The sequence below is a fragment of the Grampus griseus genome (genome assembly GCF_964374135.1).
Source record: "Grampus griseus genome assembly, chromosome: 12".
NCBI classification, from domain to species: Eukaryota; Metazoa; Chordata; class Mammalia; order Artiodactyla; family Delphinidae; genus Grampus; species Grampus griseus.
Genome location: NC_139006.1, coordinates 9,150,775 through 9,166,946, shown reverse-complemented (window position 1 = coordinate 9,166,946; position 16,172 = coordinate 9,150,775). Strand labels below are relative to the sequence as shown.

Below are 16,172 nucleotides of genomic sequence, written 5' to 3'. Positions count from 1 at the left end.
TAGTGGATGGACCATGGGAACGGTGGAGGGTACCCGAGCAGGGTCGGGTAGGTGGCTATTTCCTAACCAGATGGAAAGGTTTCACAGCTTTAAAAACCTCCTTGCCCTTGGCTCCCCTTCCTCCAGTGCCCAGGGACAGCTGGAAACAGGAAAAAGGGCTTTTGGGGTCACACAGACCAGGGTCCGAATCCTGCTTCTGCCCAGTTCTTGCACACGCGCACGCGCGCGCACACACACACGCATTCTTTCCAGACCATGGACGTGGGATGGGGGTCCTCCCTCCCCAGGTCCCGTGCTCCAGGCCCCGGAGGCTCCGAGGGTGGGCCCCGCCATCTGCACCTTCTCCCCGAAGATCCTCTGGCAGATTCCATTCTTGGCCAGCTTCTCCTTGACCTGGCGCGTCAGCTCCAGGGTGTCCACCTCACGGTACATGTAGAGCTCGTATTGCTCGGGGGTCAGGGGCGGCACGGTGGGCTTCAGCGTGCGGGGCACGTAGGCCGGGTAGTAGGCCAGTCGCCCAGCGCTGCCCGCCTCGGGGCCGCCCCCCTCGGCCTTGAGCTCACCCACCCTGGGGGGCTCGTCCTCACTCCCGGCCGCTTCCTCCTCAGGGGCCGTGGGCGCCTCGTCCCCACGGGGCCATGCCCGCCCGCTGGGCTGGCCGGAGTAGCTGGAGGAGGAGGAGGAGAGTGAGGGTGAGACAGAGGCGTAGGGGCGGCTGAGGAGGCCGCGGTCCGAGGCCCAGTGGTGGTCGAAGTAGCCGGCATCGCCGATCTCTGACTTGACCTTCCGGATGATGCTCTGCACAAAGGCGGCCGGGGACAGGACCGTGAGGGATGTCTGTGTGGCACTGCTGCTGGTGCCCCCACTGCCGACACCACCGCCGCCGACACCACTCTCCTCCTGCTTGACGTGGGTCGGGGCCCCGTTCTGGCTCATGGCGGCCAGCGAGGGCCGCTCTGGGGGCGAGGGAGGCACCGAGCGGCCGCGGGGGCCTGCCTCCATCTCCAGTAGGGCCTGCTGCTGTGCTTGCATCTCGCGGCGCGCTTGTTCCAGAATGTTCTTGATGGCATCTTCTGAGGTGCTGGCGGGGGCTGTGCCATTGGTGATGCTCAGTGGGGCTGTCGAGTTCTTGGGCTCACCTGTGGGAAAGATGACAGGGTGGCTGGAGGCCCATGGTCAGAGCATGGATTGAAGGGCAAAGATGTTCACAGCACAGTATTTATACCAGCAAAATGTTGGAGGCAACCTCTTTGTCCAACAGCTGGAGATTGGTTAAGTAAATTAGGGTCCATCCCTATGACAGAATATTAGGCAGCCATTAAAAATCAGGTCGACAAATTATACTCCAATAAAGATGTTAAAAAAAAAAAAGGAAACAGAAAAAAAAATCAGGTGGACAGTGAGATTTTAGCACATGTGGAGAAAGTGCTCATGGGGATAATATAACATTAAAAAAAGACTTGTCTTTTGCATATGCTGTGATCCATCTATGCAGATAAAAGCAAGTCCCAGAAGAAGACACACAGTATAACCTGCTTTCTAATTGAGCTGCGAAATAAGCAATGTATCACTTAGTGAAAAATCTTTTTTTTTTTTTTTAAGAGTGGTGAACAAAAAGGAACAACAGAACATTGTTTCCCTCTGCCCTGTTAGTGGCCTTTCCCATGCTGAGGTCTCCCCACCCCTGGACCAACTCATATCAACACAGCCCTTCCTCTATTACCTGGTTGTGCAGTCTATACCCTAGTGGATCCTCACAGCCCCAATTTTAATTTCCAATTAAAAAGCAACAGAGCAATGGAATATTATTCAGCCATAAAAAGGAATGAAGCACTGATACATGCTACCATATGGAATAATCTTGAAAACATCATGCTAAGTGAAAGAAGCCGGACACAAAAGGCCACATATTGTATGGTTTCCATTCCTATGAAATATCCAGAATAGGTAGATTCATAGACACAGAAAGTAGACTGGTGGTTCCCTGGGGCTTAAGGGAGGTGGAGAGTAGGGAGTGACTGCTAATAGGTACAGTGTTTCCTTTTCGGGGTGATGAAGATGTTTTGGAACTAGACAGAAGCAGTGGTTGCACAACATTGTAAGTATACTAGACACCACTGAATGGTTCACTTTAAAATGGTTAATTTTATGTTATATGAATGTTACCTCAATTTAAAAAAAAGTAGGGGCTTCCCTGGCTGGCACAGTAGTTAAGAATCTGCCTGCCAATGCAGGGGACACGGGTTCGAGCCCTGGTCCTGGAAGATCCCACATGCCGTGGAGCAACTAAGCCCGTGCACCACAACTACTGAGGCCCGCGCGTCTAGAGCCCGTGCTCCGCGTCAAGAGAAGCCACCGCGATGAGAAGCCCGCGCACCGCAACGAAGAGTAGCCCCCACTTGCCACAACTAGAGAAAGCCCGCACACAGCAATGAAGACCCAACACAGCCAAAAACAAATAAATAAAATAAATAAATTTATTTTAAAAAAAAGTAATACATGCCTATTGTGGACAGCTAAGAATGCACAGAAAATTAAGATGAAAATAAAAATCCCCTCTAATCTTTCCCCCAGAGGCAACCACGTGAAATTTTCTCATGTTTTTCCTTCCAATCTGTTTTCTAACAACATTCATGGGATGGTCACACTTGATATGCGGGAATGTGGCCTGGTTTGCCCTCACTTGGTGTCAACATGAGTATTTTTTCCTATGATTATAAGTTCTTCTATCTTTAATGGCTGCATATACCACTGAGGAAATACCCTGTGCTTTACTTCCCTGATTCCCCCACTGCTAGATACTTAGATTGTTTCTAGTTTGTCACTGTTGGAAACAACGATAAAGAGATAGCTTGTATACAAAATTTTGCCCCCATTCTGGACATTTCCTTTGATCCCCAAAAGTAGAGCTCCTAAGTTAGTGTCAACCACATTCATTTCCTTCACAGGAAACCCCCAACTATGCAAAGGTTTCCCTCTATGATATTGCCTTTTCAATTTCTTTGCTGCCTTGTTTCTGACCCCACAGTGGGAGAGCACTGTACAGGGAGTCAGGAGACCTGGGTTCTCCTTTGGTCTCTGAATAACTGTGAGTATGTCTCCTCCTCTTTGGCTTCAGTTTTCCTGTTCAGTGGAAGAGTTAGATTAAACTGTTTCTCATGATTCTTTTCCCCCCAGTACTGTGTCTCATCTATATGTGTAAGCCCTATCTAGCACACAGTAGGCACTTAATAAATGTTTAGGACCAGTTTCATGGAAGACAGTTTTTCCATGGACTGGCGGGGGGGGATGGGGGTGGGGGGATGGTTCAGGCCAGCGATGGGGAGCCATGGGGAGCGGGGATGAAGCTTCACTCGCTCACCCACTGCTCACCTCCTGCTGTGCGCGGCCCGGTTCCTAACAGGCCGTGGGCTGGTACTGGTCCACGGCCCGGGGGTTGGGGACCCCTGGTGTACACAGTAAGGGCTCAGCAGATTATATGGGTGGAGCAGTGTAGGCTCCCAGCAGGATAAGCCCCTCTCTACCCTTTCCAGGGACCGGGAAGGGGAGGGATCTTGGGGAACTCCTGGCTTCCAGCAGCAATCAGAGGCTTGGGAATCGGGACACTTGCTCCGAGTCGCCACCATGGGGCAGCAGACAATGTAAAATGGAGTGGGAGTGCTGAAGCCAGCATCTAGTTCTAAGTCAGCTGTGGTCTACACTGTGTTGCACTACCTCATGCTGGGTGCAGGGATGTGACTAGGTCCCTGGCTGCAAGAATCCCCCAGACTGGTGGGAGGGACAGCCACATCAGCAGAGTCATTTGTAACATGAATAAATGCAACAATGGAGACATAATAATGATAATGTAATGAGGACAGCTAACTTTTCAGGGGCACCTTCTACATACTAGACCCCAGTTGAGTGCTTGCCAGGCCTGATCTCATTTGATCCCCACACAACCTTAAGAAGGGAGTACAAATACTGTGTCCATTTTAAAGATGAGAAAATGAAGGCACAGAGAGGCTAAGCGATTTGCCCATGGTCACACGGTTAATAAATAGCAGAGACAAAATTTGCAGCCAGGTCACTCTGGCTCCAATGCACCAAACAATACAGGTCATTATGGGGGATCCAAGGAGGGGTGGTATCCAATCCACCTGGATGGGGATGAGGGGCTTCCTGGAGATGACTTCTGAGTTGAGTGGTAAAGTATAAGCAGGAGTTGGCCAGATGAAAAGTGGCTGGGGTGAGGATGGCATTAGGGGCACAGGGAACAGGAATGAGAATGAGCATGACTATAAACAGTTCATGTGAGAGGCACGGAGGGGTCAGGAGGAGTCTGAAGACTATAATAGGGCCTGTAGGCCTTGTTGGAGACTTGGGATTTTATCTGAGGGTAATGGGGAGCCACGGAAGGATTTCGAATAGTGATATGACCATGTGTGTCCTCTAGAAAGATCCCTCTGGCCTCTGGGTGGAGGATGAGCCAGAGCATGGCCTAGAATGTCACTGGCAAGACCACTAAATAGGCTACTGCAATAGTCCCAGCAAGTGATGATGGTGGCTCACTAGGCTGGTGGCAGTTGGGGTGGGGATGGACAAGCTTGAAAGAAGCACTCAGAAGTTAAGTGACCCCTGGATGGGGTAAGGGTTAGGGTTAGCGTTAGGGTTAGGGTTGTTGGAATTTCCAGGAGTGGATTAACTCATCTAGGAAGAGTAAGAAAGTCAGAGGGCCTGGGGTGGAGCTCTGGGGGAACCCCACGTTTGAGGGGGTTGATGAAGAAAGTGCACTGTGATAGGCTAAATAATGGTCCCCCAAAGATATCCATGTCCCAATCCCTGGGACCTGTGAACATGTTACCTCACATGGCAAAAGGGAGTTTGCAGATGTGATTAGAGTTAAGAACTTTGAGATGAGGAGATTATCCTGGATTATCTGGGTGGACCCCACATAATCACAATGGTGCTTTTAAGAGGGAGGCAGAAAGATGAGAGAGAGACAGAGACTAAAGATGCTGTGATGCTAAGATGAAGGAAGAGGCCAGGAGGCAAAGAATCTGGGCACCCTCTAGAAGCTGAAAAAGGCAAGGAAACAGATTTTCCCCTAGAGCCTCCAGAAAGAATGCAGCTGTAGCCCAGGGAGGCTGACTTTGGACTTCCGACTTCCAGAACTGTAGGATGATAAATTTATGCTGTTTTTAACCACTGAGCTCTGAGTGTGGCACCCACTGGGGAAGCGTAGGAGGCATGGTTTGAGAGGTGGGAGGAAGCCAGGGGAACAGTGTCTCACTGGGAACTAGAAAGTAAGGTGCAAGAAGGAAGGTGAGACCGATGATCGGGGGTGAGGCTCAGGCCTCTGTGCTTGACAAGCTCCTGTGTGAATACTGGTCACTGTGCCTCCTGAAAGTTGAGGACATTTGGACAACTCAGACCAGGAATGCCAACAGAACTCCGCAGTGAGGGCAACGTTCTGTGGGCGTGCTGCCCAACATGGCCACCACTCGTCACCTGTGTGACGTGGCTACTGCGGCTGAAGAACTGAGGTTTTAATTTCACTTAATTTTAGTTAATTTAAATGGATATAACCACACGTGGCTTGTAGCTCCATACCGGATAGGACCTGGCACTTTCCAGGCCTAGACCTCACTTGGCTGCAGGTCTGGAAAGAGGCAAAGAGGTTCTGACCTGCTTGGAATCCCCTCTGGAGTGGATGAAGGTGGACAAGGCCTTGCCTCCTGCTCAGAGCAGGCCCTGGAGGCCTCGGGCCTTGGCTGCTGTGGGGTTACACTCACCCCCCTTCTGCGACTCGATCTCCTTCTTGGCCTGCTCCAGGATGCTCTTGATGGCGTCATCCGAGCCGGTCTCTGGTGTGCGGATTCTCGGGGTGATACTGCCTGGGGGAGGAAAGGAGGCGTCTGCTGTGGGGACCTGCATGTTGGGGATCAGTCCCTGGAGCTGGGCAGGGTGACAGCCTGGTGCCCTCCTCTGAGGGCCAGACCGTGAGTATGTGTGGCAGGACCATCACTTTGTTAGTCTGTGTGACAAACTGTGGACCTACAAGTGATTCTAGCTTGAAATAATAATAACAACAACAAAACCCACTGACGGCAGCCACCATCAAAGCTAACAGTTCTCAAGAACTTACTACATGCTTTATGCTCATTTAACCCCCGCCATGAGGCTGACAGATGGGGAAACTGAGGCACAGAGCAGCTAAAGTGGATTGCCTGAGGTCACTCAGTAGATGAATGCAGAGCTGGACACAAACTCAGGTGCTTGTGAGGTCAGAACTTGGGCCCTTCACACGGATTACCCTAAAAACTGAGTCTGGCAAGGTTGGCAGTCACCCAGGCTGTCGTACAGATGGGTAAACTGAGGCGTGGCGGTGCTCAGCGGGTATCTGCCAAGGCAGCCCCTGGGGCCCAGACTTCTCCCACGTTATCAGCCTGAACGGCATCACAGCGGCCAGAGGGGGAAACTGAGGCACAGAAAGGCAGAGTCACTTGCCCTGAGTCACACGGCTGTGAGGTGGCAGACCCAAGGCTCTGAACCCCGAGCTGTGCTCTCAGACCCCAGCCAGCCCCGTGCCCTGGGCTGGGTCGTGGAGACCAGGTCTGAGCCTGTGCGTCACAGATGGGCCCTCGGCCGGCACTTACCTCTTTGCCGCACCTGGATGGTCCTCAGAGCCAGCACATTCTGCTCGTCTGACAGGAACTGCTTCATCTTGATGAAGGGCTCCTTGCCCTTCACCGTGAGCTTGCGCCAGGGCTTGGGCCGGGCCAGGATCTCGCTGACCGAGCCCTGGGACAGGCCCAACACGTAGTGGCCAAACACCCGCTGCCCGATGTTGTGTTTGAGCAACTGCTCCTTCACCTGGAATGCGATCTCCGCCGTGTCCAGCTGCTCCTCCTCTGCCCCGGCTCCCGCTGTGGCCACGCCGCCACCACTGCCCTCTGCTGGCTCAGGGCCCCCGGGCGGCTCAGGGCCAGGGGCTGGGGTGGCAGGGGCTGTGGGCGGCTTGGCGCCATAGAAGGCCGGGGGGAACACCAGCAGGCCTCCCGCCTCCCCCTTGAAGGCAGCCGGGGGCATCATGTGCTTGGACAGCAGTGTGTCCCCTGCCAGTCTCTCCCCTGAAGCCAGGCTGGGGAAGGGGGACAGTGAGAAAGTCCGAGGGCCATCAGGGCCGAGGCCAGGGCCCAGCAAGGGCTGCCCTGGGCTGGGGGACAGGGGGTCTTCGGGCCCTGGTGGCGGTGGGAGCTGTGGAGGGGATGGGTAGGACTGTTCCGTGCCCAGAGAATCCTTGATGGCAACATCCTCTGAAGGGTCTTCCTCTAGAACACCAAGGCAGACAGACAGAGGAAGAGAGGAGAGACAGAGAAAGACAGAGAAGTGGATAGTGATGGGGAGAGACAGAGACAGGGAGAGAAATCACAGAGAGACAGAGATAGGAAAACAGAAATAACAGGGGAGAGACAGAGACAGGCAGAGGTGGAGAGACAGAGACAGGCAGACAGAGACAGTGAAAGACAGAAAGCAACGAAGGACAAAGAGATAGAAAGAGGGAGACAGAGAAACACATACAAAGAGACAGAAATTTGGAGGGAGAGGAAGGGGGCACAGGGCAGGAGGGAGTGGGGACAAGTGCTATAGGCGTCTGGCAGCGCGAGGCGCCAACACTGGCTGTTTCTGCCACACACACTCCCTGCCCCCTTCTCTGATCCCCATCCTTCAAGGCTCGGGCCAAATGCTAGTTCTGGGGAGCCCCCCTCCCACCATCAAGCACATCAACTGAGCACTCGTTATGGGCCCAACACCTTGCCCTGGGAGGATTAACCCCCATCCCAGAGCAGGACAGCCCACTTCCTGGGTGCTCACCCAGCACCCCTTGTCTATGCGTTTGTATTTCCCATGCTGCTAACTTACTCCACCCGCACAGGGCCCATTACTGCCCCCACCTCACAGATGAGGAAATGGAGGCAGCACACAGAAAGTGTCGGCTGGGGCCACATGGCTGAAAGGTCATGAAGCCACTGTGTGAGAAGAAGGGGCGATGTAGGGGAGACAGGCGTGTCTGCAGGCCGTGCCCAGGGGTCTGCTGTAGGGGGTGCAGTGTGAATGCCCTCCTTGTCCCGTGACCTCTTCTACTGCTCTCGAAGGCTAGGGCATGAGCAAGCCCTTCGGGGGACCTCAGGAGGGCCTGAGTGAGCTGTGTGTCCCTGAGTGTGGGCGTGGATGTGGGTGGCACCCTGTGGGACAGCTGCCTGCTGGCTTAGCTGTGGATGGCGCCCAGCTCAGCCCCTGGCACCCAGGAGGCGCTCTATCAACATGCCCGCCTTTTATCCATCATCTTCCGGCCCATGTGGAAGGCAGTGGTCTGAGGGCATGGAGGAGGCCAGAGACCCGCGGGCAGCTCCCACCCCAGCCCCTCAGTCCCAAGAGCACCCCTCCTCCCCTACCAGGGCTGGCCAAAAGACCAGGCTTTTCTAGAAGGAATTTCTGCGCAGGGAAGAATGCCTCCTTTGCCATGAGCAGGGAGTCTTCGGGCTTTGCCATGCCCTGAGGAGACAAGAAGCAGGGCTGAGAGGGCATGGCTGGTACAAGGCTCTCAGGGGCAGCCTGCCCTGTGGGGAAAGTGGCGGGGACACTCACCTGGGGGAGGCTGCAGGTGTTGGAGGCCAGCTTCATGGCTTTGAGGATGCTGCCAGAGAAAGTGGAGAGAGTGTGAGGCCAGCCAGTTCCCCAGGCCGGGGGAGAGGCACTACGACCTGCTATCTTCCCTGATTGACAGCAAGGACCCCAGCCCCCAGGACCCCATGTAACACGGGACTCAATGGACAACAGGCCTTAAATAGTGGGCTTGTGAACTGGTCTGCTGTCACCTGGAGGAGTGTGGCTTGAGCTCATCTGATTAAGGCATCATCCCCCTGCCCAGTTACAGCACCAGCAAGGCTATGTTTTCCCACAGGCAGCTCTTGATGACAAAGGTCCGGGCATGACACCCAAGGTGCCAGTGGAGAGTTGACAAGGGTAACACAAAGCGGGGTCTGGTGGGAGGGAGGAAGACGGTGAACTTTGCCGAGGGCCCCTTGCTATCTTCCCAGGCAGCCGCGCCCCACACAGTACCTCAGCTCTGTTTTAATTTCTTCATAGTCAGACTGTGCCTGAAGCTTCTCTTCCAGCTTCTAGAAGAACAAAGATGGTGAGGCTGGTCCACGTCCTTCTGCCTGGGGACTCCCCGCCCATCTCGCATCTGCCCACCTCCTCCCCAAGACCTACTTCGATGGCCTCCGACTTGGCCATGAGCTGCCGCTCTAGGTCTGCAATCTGGTTGGCGGAGGTCTCCTCCAGCTCCTGCAGAGAGTTCTGGAGGTGCCGCACATCCTTCAGCAGCCGCAGGATCTCCCGATCCTTGGAGGCCAGGGCAGCCTCAAGCCGAGGGCCCGAGCACAGAGCGAAGTTCACCTTATCCTGGGCACAAACAGGGGCTTGGAGGGGCCGGGAGGTGTGGGGCAGGGGGCTGCAGGGCTGCTGTGCTCCCTGGGGTGACTCAGCCCCTCTTACAGGCCTGTGGCTTTCCCCTTACCACTTCTAAGCCTTTGCTCAGGCTGGTCCCACCTGCCTGGATGTCTTTCCCTCTCTTCTTGAAAAGAAATAAGGAGGGAGAAAGAGTGGTCAGAGAAAGTATTTTGGAGGAAGGTATGTCTAAACTGTGATGAAGTTCAAGAACAAGTTAGTGATTTGGAAAGTTGCTTGGCAGCCTCTGCTAAAGGTGAAAATTCGGTGCCCTAAGTCCTGGTGGAATATATGCAGGAGAAATGTGGGCACTTGTGCACCAAGACACAGGATGTGAACGTTCACAGCAGCCCTCTCTGTAATAGCTCCAAACCTGAAACCCCCCAGAGGCCTACCCACCAGAAAGTGGACAGATTGTGGAATACTCACACAACAGAATACTAGACAGCAACAAAAACGAATAATCTACATTTACTTGCAACACAGTATGATGACTCTGCCAGATATATCATAGAGCCAAAGAAGCCAGACACCAAAGTGTACGCGTGATTCTATTAAGATCAGATATCAAAACAGGCAAAACCCATCTGTGCTGTTAGAAGTCAGGGGGAGTGGCACCTGGATGGGGTCATGAGGGAGGCTTCCGGGTGCTAGAATGTTTTATTGTTTTTTTTTTAATATTTATTTATTTATTCATTCATTCATTTATTTATGGCTGCGTTGGGTCTTCATTGCTGCACGTGGGCTTTCTGTAGTTGCGGTGAGCGGGGGCTACTCTGTTGCGGTGCGCGGGCTTCTCATTGTGGTGGCTTCTCTTGTGGAGCACAGGCTCTAGGTGCACAGGCTTCAGTAGTTGTGGCACACGGGCTCAGTAGTTGTGGCTCAAGGGCTCTAGAGCACAGGCTCAGTAGTTGTGGCGCACAGGCTTAGTTGCTCCGCGGCATGTGGGATCTTCCCGGACCAGGGCTTGAACCCGTGTTCCCTGCATTGGCAGGCGGATTCTTAACCACTGTGCCACCAGGGAAGTCCCTAGAATGTTTTATTGTTGATCTGGATGCTGGTTATGGGCTGTGTTCACTTTGAAAAGTTCCAAATGTTGTACACTTATGACATGCACGTTTTCCCTTGTGGATGTTATACTTCAATAACACATTTATTAAAAAGGAACAAAAAGAGCCCGCATGCTGCCAACTACAGAGACCACGCGCTCTGGAGCCCGCGTGCCACAGCTAGAGAGAACGAAGAGCCCGCACACCACAATGAAAGATCCCACATGCCGCAACTAAGACCTGACACAGCCAAAACCAAAATAAATAAATATTTTTAAAAAAAAGAAAAAAAGGAACAAAAAAGAACTAGTCAGTTGGGTGAGGAAGTGGTAGTTATAGGATGTTCCTGGCTGAGAGAACAGCAAAGGTTTGGGTTTCTAAATCGGGCCCAGGTCCCACTCCCGGCAGCAACAGACCCACAGGATTAGACCTGAGACCTTGCAGCCATGAGACACGTTAGGGTGATTCCTTCCTCATCCTAATTTGCCACCAGCCCCAAGCCCCACAGCTTCTCCGGGTTTTAGGAAATGGCCCCTTTGTCCTGGTTGAAGATGAAGAGGTTTCTCTATGAGGGGACGTGAAGTCAGGCTGCCCTTGAGCTCAGTTACAAATGAATCTCAGCAGCATTAAGAAGAAAGAAAAACAAAGAACAACTGACCACTACCAACCCCAGATATTCTTCTATGGAGCTAAATGCCAATTAAAACAGGAAGCGGATGCCATTAACACATTAAATTAATTAGCATCGAGCGCCACTGTTGTGCTCAGAAAAGCTCACCCCCCGGCCCAACCCAGCAAAGTTCCTCATGGCTGATTAGCACAGGCATTTGCTGGCTTCCATGGGGGTTAATTAAGAACCACTGGCAAATTCTCTCTGAGGCATCCTCACGAGCGCTCTCGCTCTCAGTCTTTCTTGTGTTCATTCTCTATGTCGTGCAGACATCAGGCACGTTGATACATACACACTGCCTCCTGGGACACGGGCACAGGTGCACACACCTATGGACACACACTGACACATGTACCTGTGGGGATACTCATGCTGAGAAGCACACGCACGGAAATGCATAGGCACCAAGGACACGTGTCACCATCACACACACAGACGTGTATGTGCTCAGAGGCCACATGCTCACGTGGGCAAAAACACCCTGGACATACCCCAAACACACTAGTAACAGTAACACTGCATTAAATATTTACTGAGCATAGACTATAAACCAAGCACCATGTAATCCTCTCAATAACCCTATAAGACAGGTCCTATTTATACAGATGAGGAAACTGAGGCACAGTTAGGTTAAGCATACAGTTATTTGCCCAAAGGTCACAAACAGACACACATACACAGTAAAACACGTTCAGAGAGACTCATTCCAATATTTAAACAGAAAGACAGATAGAGACACAGGTCTATGTATCAGGGTGTCAGGTGAAATGAAAATTATGCCAGCCACTTCAGGTTCATGAATGGAGGCTGCAAATCACCCTGGAGCAGACCTGTTATTATGTAAGCAATCATGAATTTCATTCCTTGATATCTGAAAAGAAATCTGGAAAGAAGGTGGACCAATTTACATAAGGAAGCCAGGCTTTCTGGGAGAGGAACAATGAAGACTCTTATTACATGACAGAAGGGTAGGTTGGGGGGGCCCTGATTAAAATCCCTTGGCAGGGGCTTCCCTGGTGGCGCAGTGGTTGAGAGTCTGCCTGCCGATGCAGGGGACACGGGTTCGTGCCCCGGTCCGGGAGGATCCCACATGCCGCGGAGCGGCTGGGCCCGTGAGCCATGACCGTGACTGTGCGTCCGGAGCCTGTGCTCCGCAACGGGAGAGGCCACAACAGTGAGAGGCCCGCATACCGCAAAAAAAAAAAAAAATCCCTTGGCAGGAAATGTCCCCAGGACCCAAAGGGGCACCAACCTGGAGGAATGAGAAAGATGTACTGACTAACTGGCTTAACACAGGAACCTCAGGGTTGATGACTAAAGATTGGTTCTTTGTAACATGTGGCTGGTTGGGAAACCTCATTAGAATCACCCTGATACATTTTAGGAACCCTTGGCTGATATGAGTGTCAACCTCAGCTCTTGGTGAGCAGCTCCACTGCTGTCTGGGAGGGACTGAGAACCAGTGGGGCATCCCTGTAGCCGTCCCCGCACATCTTCCAAGCAGTGTGAGACCAGTGGTCAACAGCAACACCTGGTGGCAGCCACCAAAACTGCACGGCTGCTCTATTGATCAAACTCACCCTCCTACCCACTCTTGCTGGGCATCTGGCAACTAAAATGATCCTCTCTGGCCTGACTAAATTCCAAAGTATATGGAATCAAGGTATGTGGAAGCTTGAGCTTGAAAAGTTAAAAGAGCTGTGCTGTTTTTGACCCTCAGCTGGTGAAGCAAGTCACAGTGATTATGTTTAACTACACACTGACCTTGGCAATTAAAATGCTAAGCCCACAGTATGCACACACAGACCCACACCCATTCATGTGTACAATTTCACACAAATGCGCAGGGTCCACCCACAAAATGTCACCCACATATTCAAACCCACAAACCTGGCCTTTCCCAACCTTTCCCCGTGGCTCCTCCACCATCCTTACCCCACTGGGTCCCTGAGGAGAGCAGCAGGCCAGGCGGATGGAGCTGTTGACGGAGGCAAGTTGTTCCCGAAGACTTTCCACCTCCCGCTGGGCAGCCTCGGCTCGCTGGGAAGGAAAATGGGGCAAGTGTGGTTAAGAGGTGAGCGGGGCTACACTGGATCCCACCCTGGCCCTCCACTGCTTCCCTGCACCGTCTCAGGCAGCAGCTGGGAAGGCAGGTCTGAGGGCCTGGGGTCCTCCTTTCTGGGTCCTGGACCCTTGAGTTGGCTCTTGGTTTCCCTGGTGTGTATCCAAGAGGAGCTAGAACATTCCCTCTTCACTAGGGCAGGAAGGGAGATGCTGTCTTGATGGAACTGGCAATTTTTCACACGTTCCCAGGCCACTTCTGTCTGCCAAGTAAACTTCAGGCCTGGCTAGTCAAAAGGCCAGAGTTTGTCCCCAGCTCCTGTGCCATATGGTGTCTGCAGAGGTGGCTCACAAGCTGTTGCAGGCCCCTGGGCAAGTTACTTCCCCTCTCTGAGTCTTAGTTTTCCTTTTGTGAAATGGGGGCAATGAAACTGTAGAGGAGTGTTGAAATACATCTAAAATCAGAATGCCACAGTTTACTAAACTGAATCTTAACTCTTCAAAAATTTCTAAGAAAAAGCTCGGAAGGAAGCATCCAAATGTTAACAATGTAGACTTGTGGCCTGGAGAGAAATCTGTACTTTGTCTCTCTTTCTGGTTGTATGATCTTGGGCAAGAAACTTCATATCCTTGGCCTCAGTTTCCCTGTCTGTAAAATGGGCGTCATAAGAGCAACTATCTCATAGGGTTGCTCTGCAAGTAAGTAATTTGGTAAAATACAACTCATTAGGTATCTCACCTTGATGCCTGACACATACAAATGTGTCTATAACTGGTTTACTTTATTAACAACAACAGGGTGTATGGGATCTTGAACTATGGAAAATTAAAAGAGTTGCAGTTGTATCTTGACCTCCAGCTGGTGATGCAGGTCATAGCAATTAAGTTTAACTTACACACTGACCTTAGCAATCAGGATGCTGTGCCCACTACACGCGCACAGAGATCCACACACTTCCGCGCGCACATTTCATTGATTTATGTTTTAACTGATTTGTTTATTAGTATCCTGCCTTGTTCCAGGAATGGTTTGAGTTAGGAGTCAGTTTTGTTTTGGGAAAGGTTTTGGGCGTGTGGGGTTGTAGAGAAAACATTTTTATGTTTCCACAAAGGGCATACTGAGCAAATGTGACTGAAACTTGGGATCTGGGCTAAAAGACAAGCCTTGGAGTTAATACATGACTGATTAGCTAGTGAGAACTCCAGAAAGATTCACCTCCTGGGAGATGTCTGTTGACATTTCAAGGGGGGATGAGACCCAGACCGTGGAGACACTCCCTGGGTTGTAAAGCTGGGTTTAAAGCTACTAGTCTTATCTTCCCCTGGAGAGAAGTATTTATATTCCAAATGCTAGAAACCCAGGATCCTTGCCCTTCTGTTCATCATGACACTTGGGAGTAGATTCCTCTCCCTTTCTCAGAAGGTCCCTCTACTATACTATACAACCACCCAGATTCATATTTGGGTGGTTCCTTGCCTACAGCACAAACTCTGGTGCATGTAGGAGGATATCTGGTTCTCGTCTTGTCACCCCAGGGGAAGAACTGGGGCAAACTGGCATGGTTTTTACTATACAAGTAATAATGATCTGCTCTGCTCCAGAATCCTCTTGTTCACATTTAGGATAGTATTAATAAATACAGATATTAAAGACTAGTATGATGACATTTACTTTTTTCTCAGTACTCTACAATGAGCAGTTTTTAGTTTTATACTCAGGAAAAAATAAACATTATTAAAAATGCTTCCTATTCAAACTACTCTAAGAACGCTCTTCTTAAGCCCACTTGATTGGCAGAGATCCAAAAGTTTGACGACACACAGTGCTGGCGAGGCTATTGGGAAACGGGCCCTCTCAGACCTTGCTGGAGGGAGTGTGTACTGGCACAACCCCACGGAAGGCAGTTTGGTCACATTTGCCAAATTATAGATGCACAGCTCTTTCACCCAACGGTTCCACTTCTAGGAATTTGCCCTATACAGTGGCTTGGGTATGTATGAAATGATATCTGTACAAGGTTATTCACTGCAGTATGGAGGGTGACGGTAAAATACTGGAAATACCATAAACGTTCATCAATAGGGTATGAGTTAGACCAGAGGTTGGCAAACTGCAACCTGCTGCCTGCTTATGTAAATAAAGTTTTACTGGAACACAGCCTTGCCCATTCGTTTCCATATCGTCTATGCTTCACTCTACCACTGCAAAGTTGAATAGTTGTGACAGTGACTTGCAAGGCCGAAAATATTTACTCTCTGGTCCTTTATAGAAAGTTTGCCTTCCCCTGGGTTAGACGATGGTGCGTCCATGTAGTGCAACACGACGCAGCTGTGAAACAGAAGGAACTGCTTTATATACAGATACGGAACAAGCTCTAAGACACATACACGGAAAAACTAAGGTTCAGGAGAGTGTACGTAGTATTAATAATTATTATTTTTTTAAAGTTGCTAATTATTCTCTTAAGGATATGCATACCAAGGTTGTGATGATTTCTTTCTTTTATTTATTTATTTTTGGTCACACGGCATGTGGGATCTTAGTTCCCCAACCAGGGACTGAACCTGGGCCCTCTGCATTGGAAGCATGGAGTCTTAACCACTGGACTGCCAGGGAAGTCCCTCATTTTTGTTTTAGAAAGGGGTAAAAGTAGATATTCATGGGCTTGTGAAGGGATCTCTGGGAGGAGACCCCAGACACTGTAACAGAGGTTGCTAGGGAGAGGGGAACTGGGGGCAAGTTCAGGGAGGGGATGGAGTTTCCTGGCTATGCCCTAATGTACCTTTTTCAGTTTTGAACTAAGTAAATGGATTACCTATTCAAAAAATTAACCTAAAACACGTTATTTTTTCCAACCTTCCTCTGCAGGAGGGAGCACCCTGTCCTTAGGCTGGCA

General features: G+C 51.2%; 1 protein-coding gene across 1 annotated transcript in view; it reads right to left on the bottom strand.

Moving 5' to 3' along the window:
* The window catches only part of CUX2 (cut like homeobox 2), a gene marked incomplete at its 3' end in the record, with an annotated part of 260,276 nt that overhangs the window by 13,466 nt on the left and 230,638 nt on the right, over positions 1 to 16,172 (bottom strand). Inside the window, exons 10-17 of the mRNA XM_082667961.1 lie at positions 13,150 to 13,254; positions 9,259 to 9,450; positions 9,106 to 9,164; positions 8,632 to 8,680; positions 8,439 to 8,538; positions 6,635 to 7,313; positions 5,775 to 5,872; positions 340 to 1,139 (exon numbers count right to left, since the gene is read on the bottom strand). Coding sequence (XP_082524087.1) covers positions 340 to 1,139; positions 5,775 to 5,872; positions 6,635 to 7,313; positions 8,439 to 8,538; positions 8,632 to 8,680; positions 9,106 to 9,164; positions 9,259 to 9,450; positions 13,150 to 13,254 — 2,082 coding nt within the window. The remainder of the gene's footprint in view (positions 1 to 339; positions 1,140 to 5,774; positions 5,873 to 6,634; positions 7,314 to 8,438; positions 8,539 to 8,631; positions 8,681 to 9,105; positions 9,165 to 9,258; positions 9,451 to 13,149; positions 13,255 to 16,172) is intronic.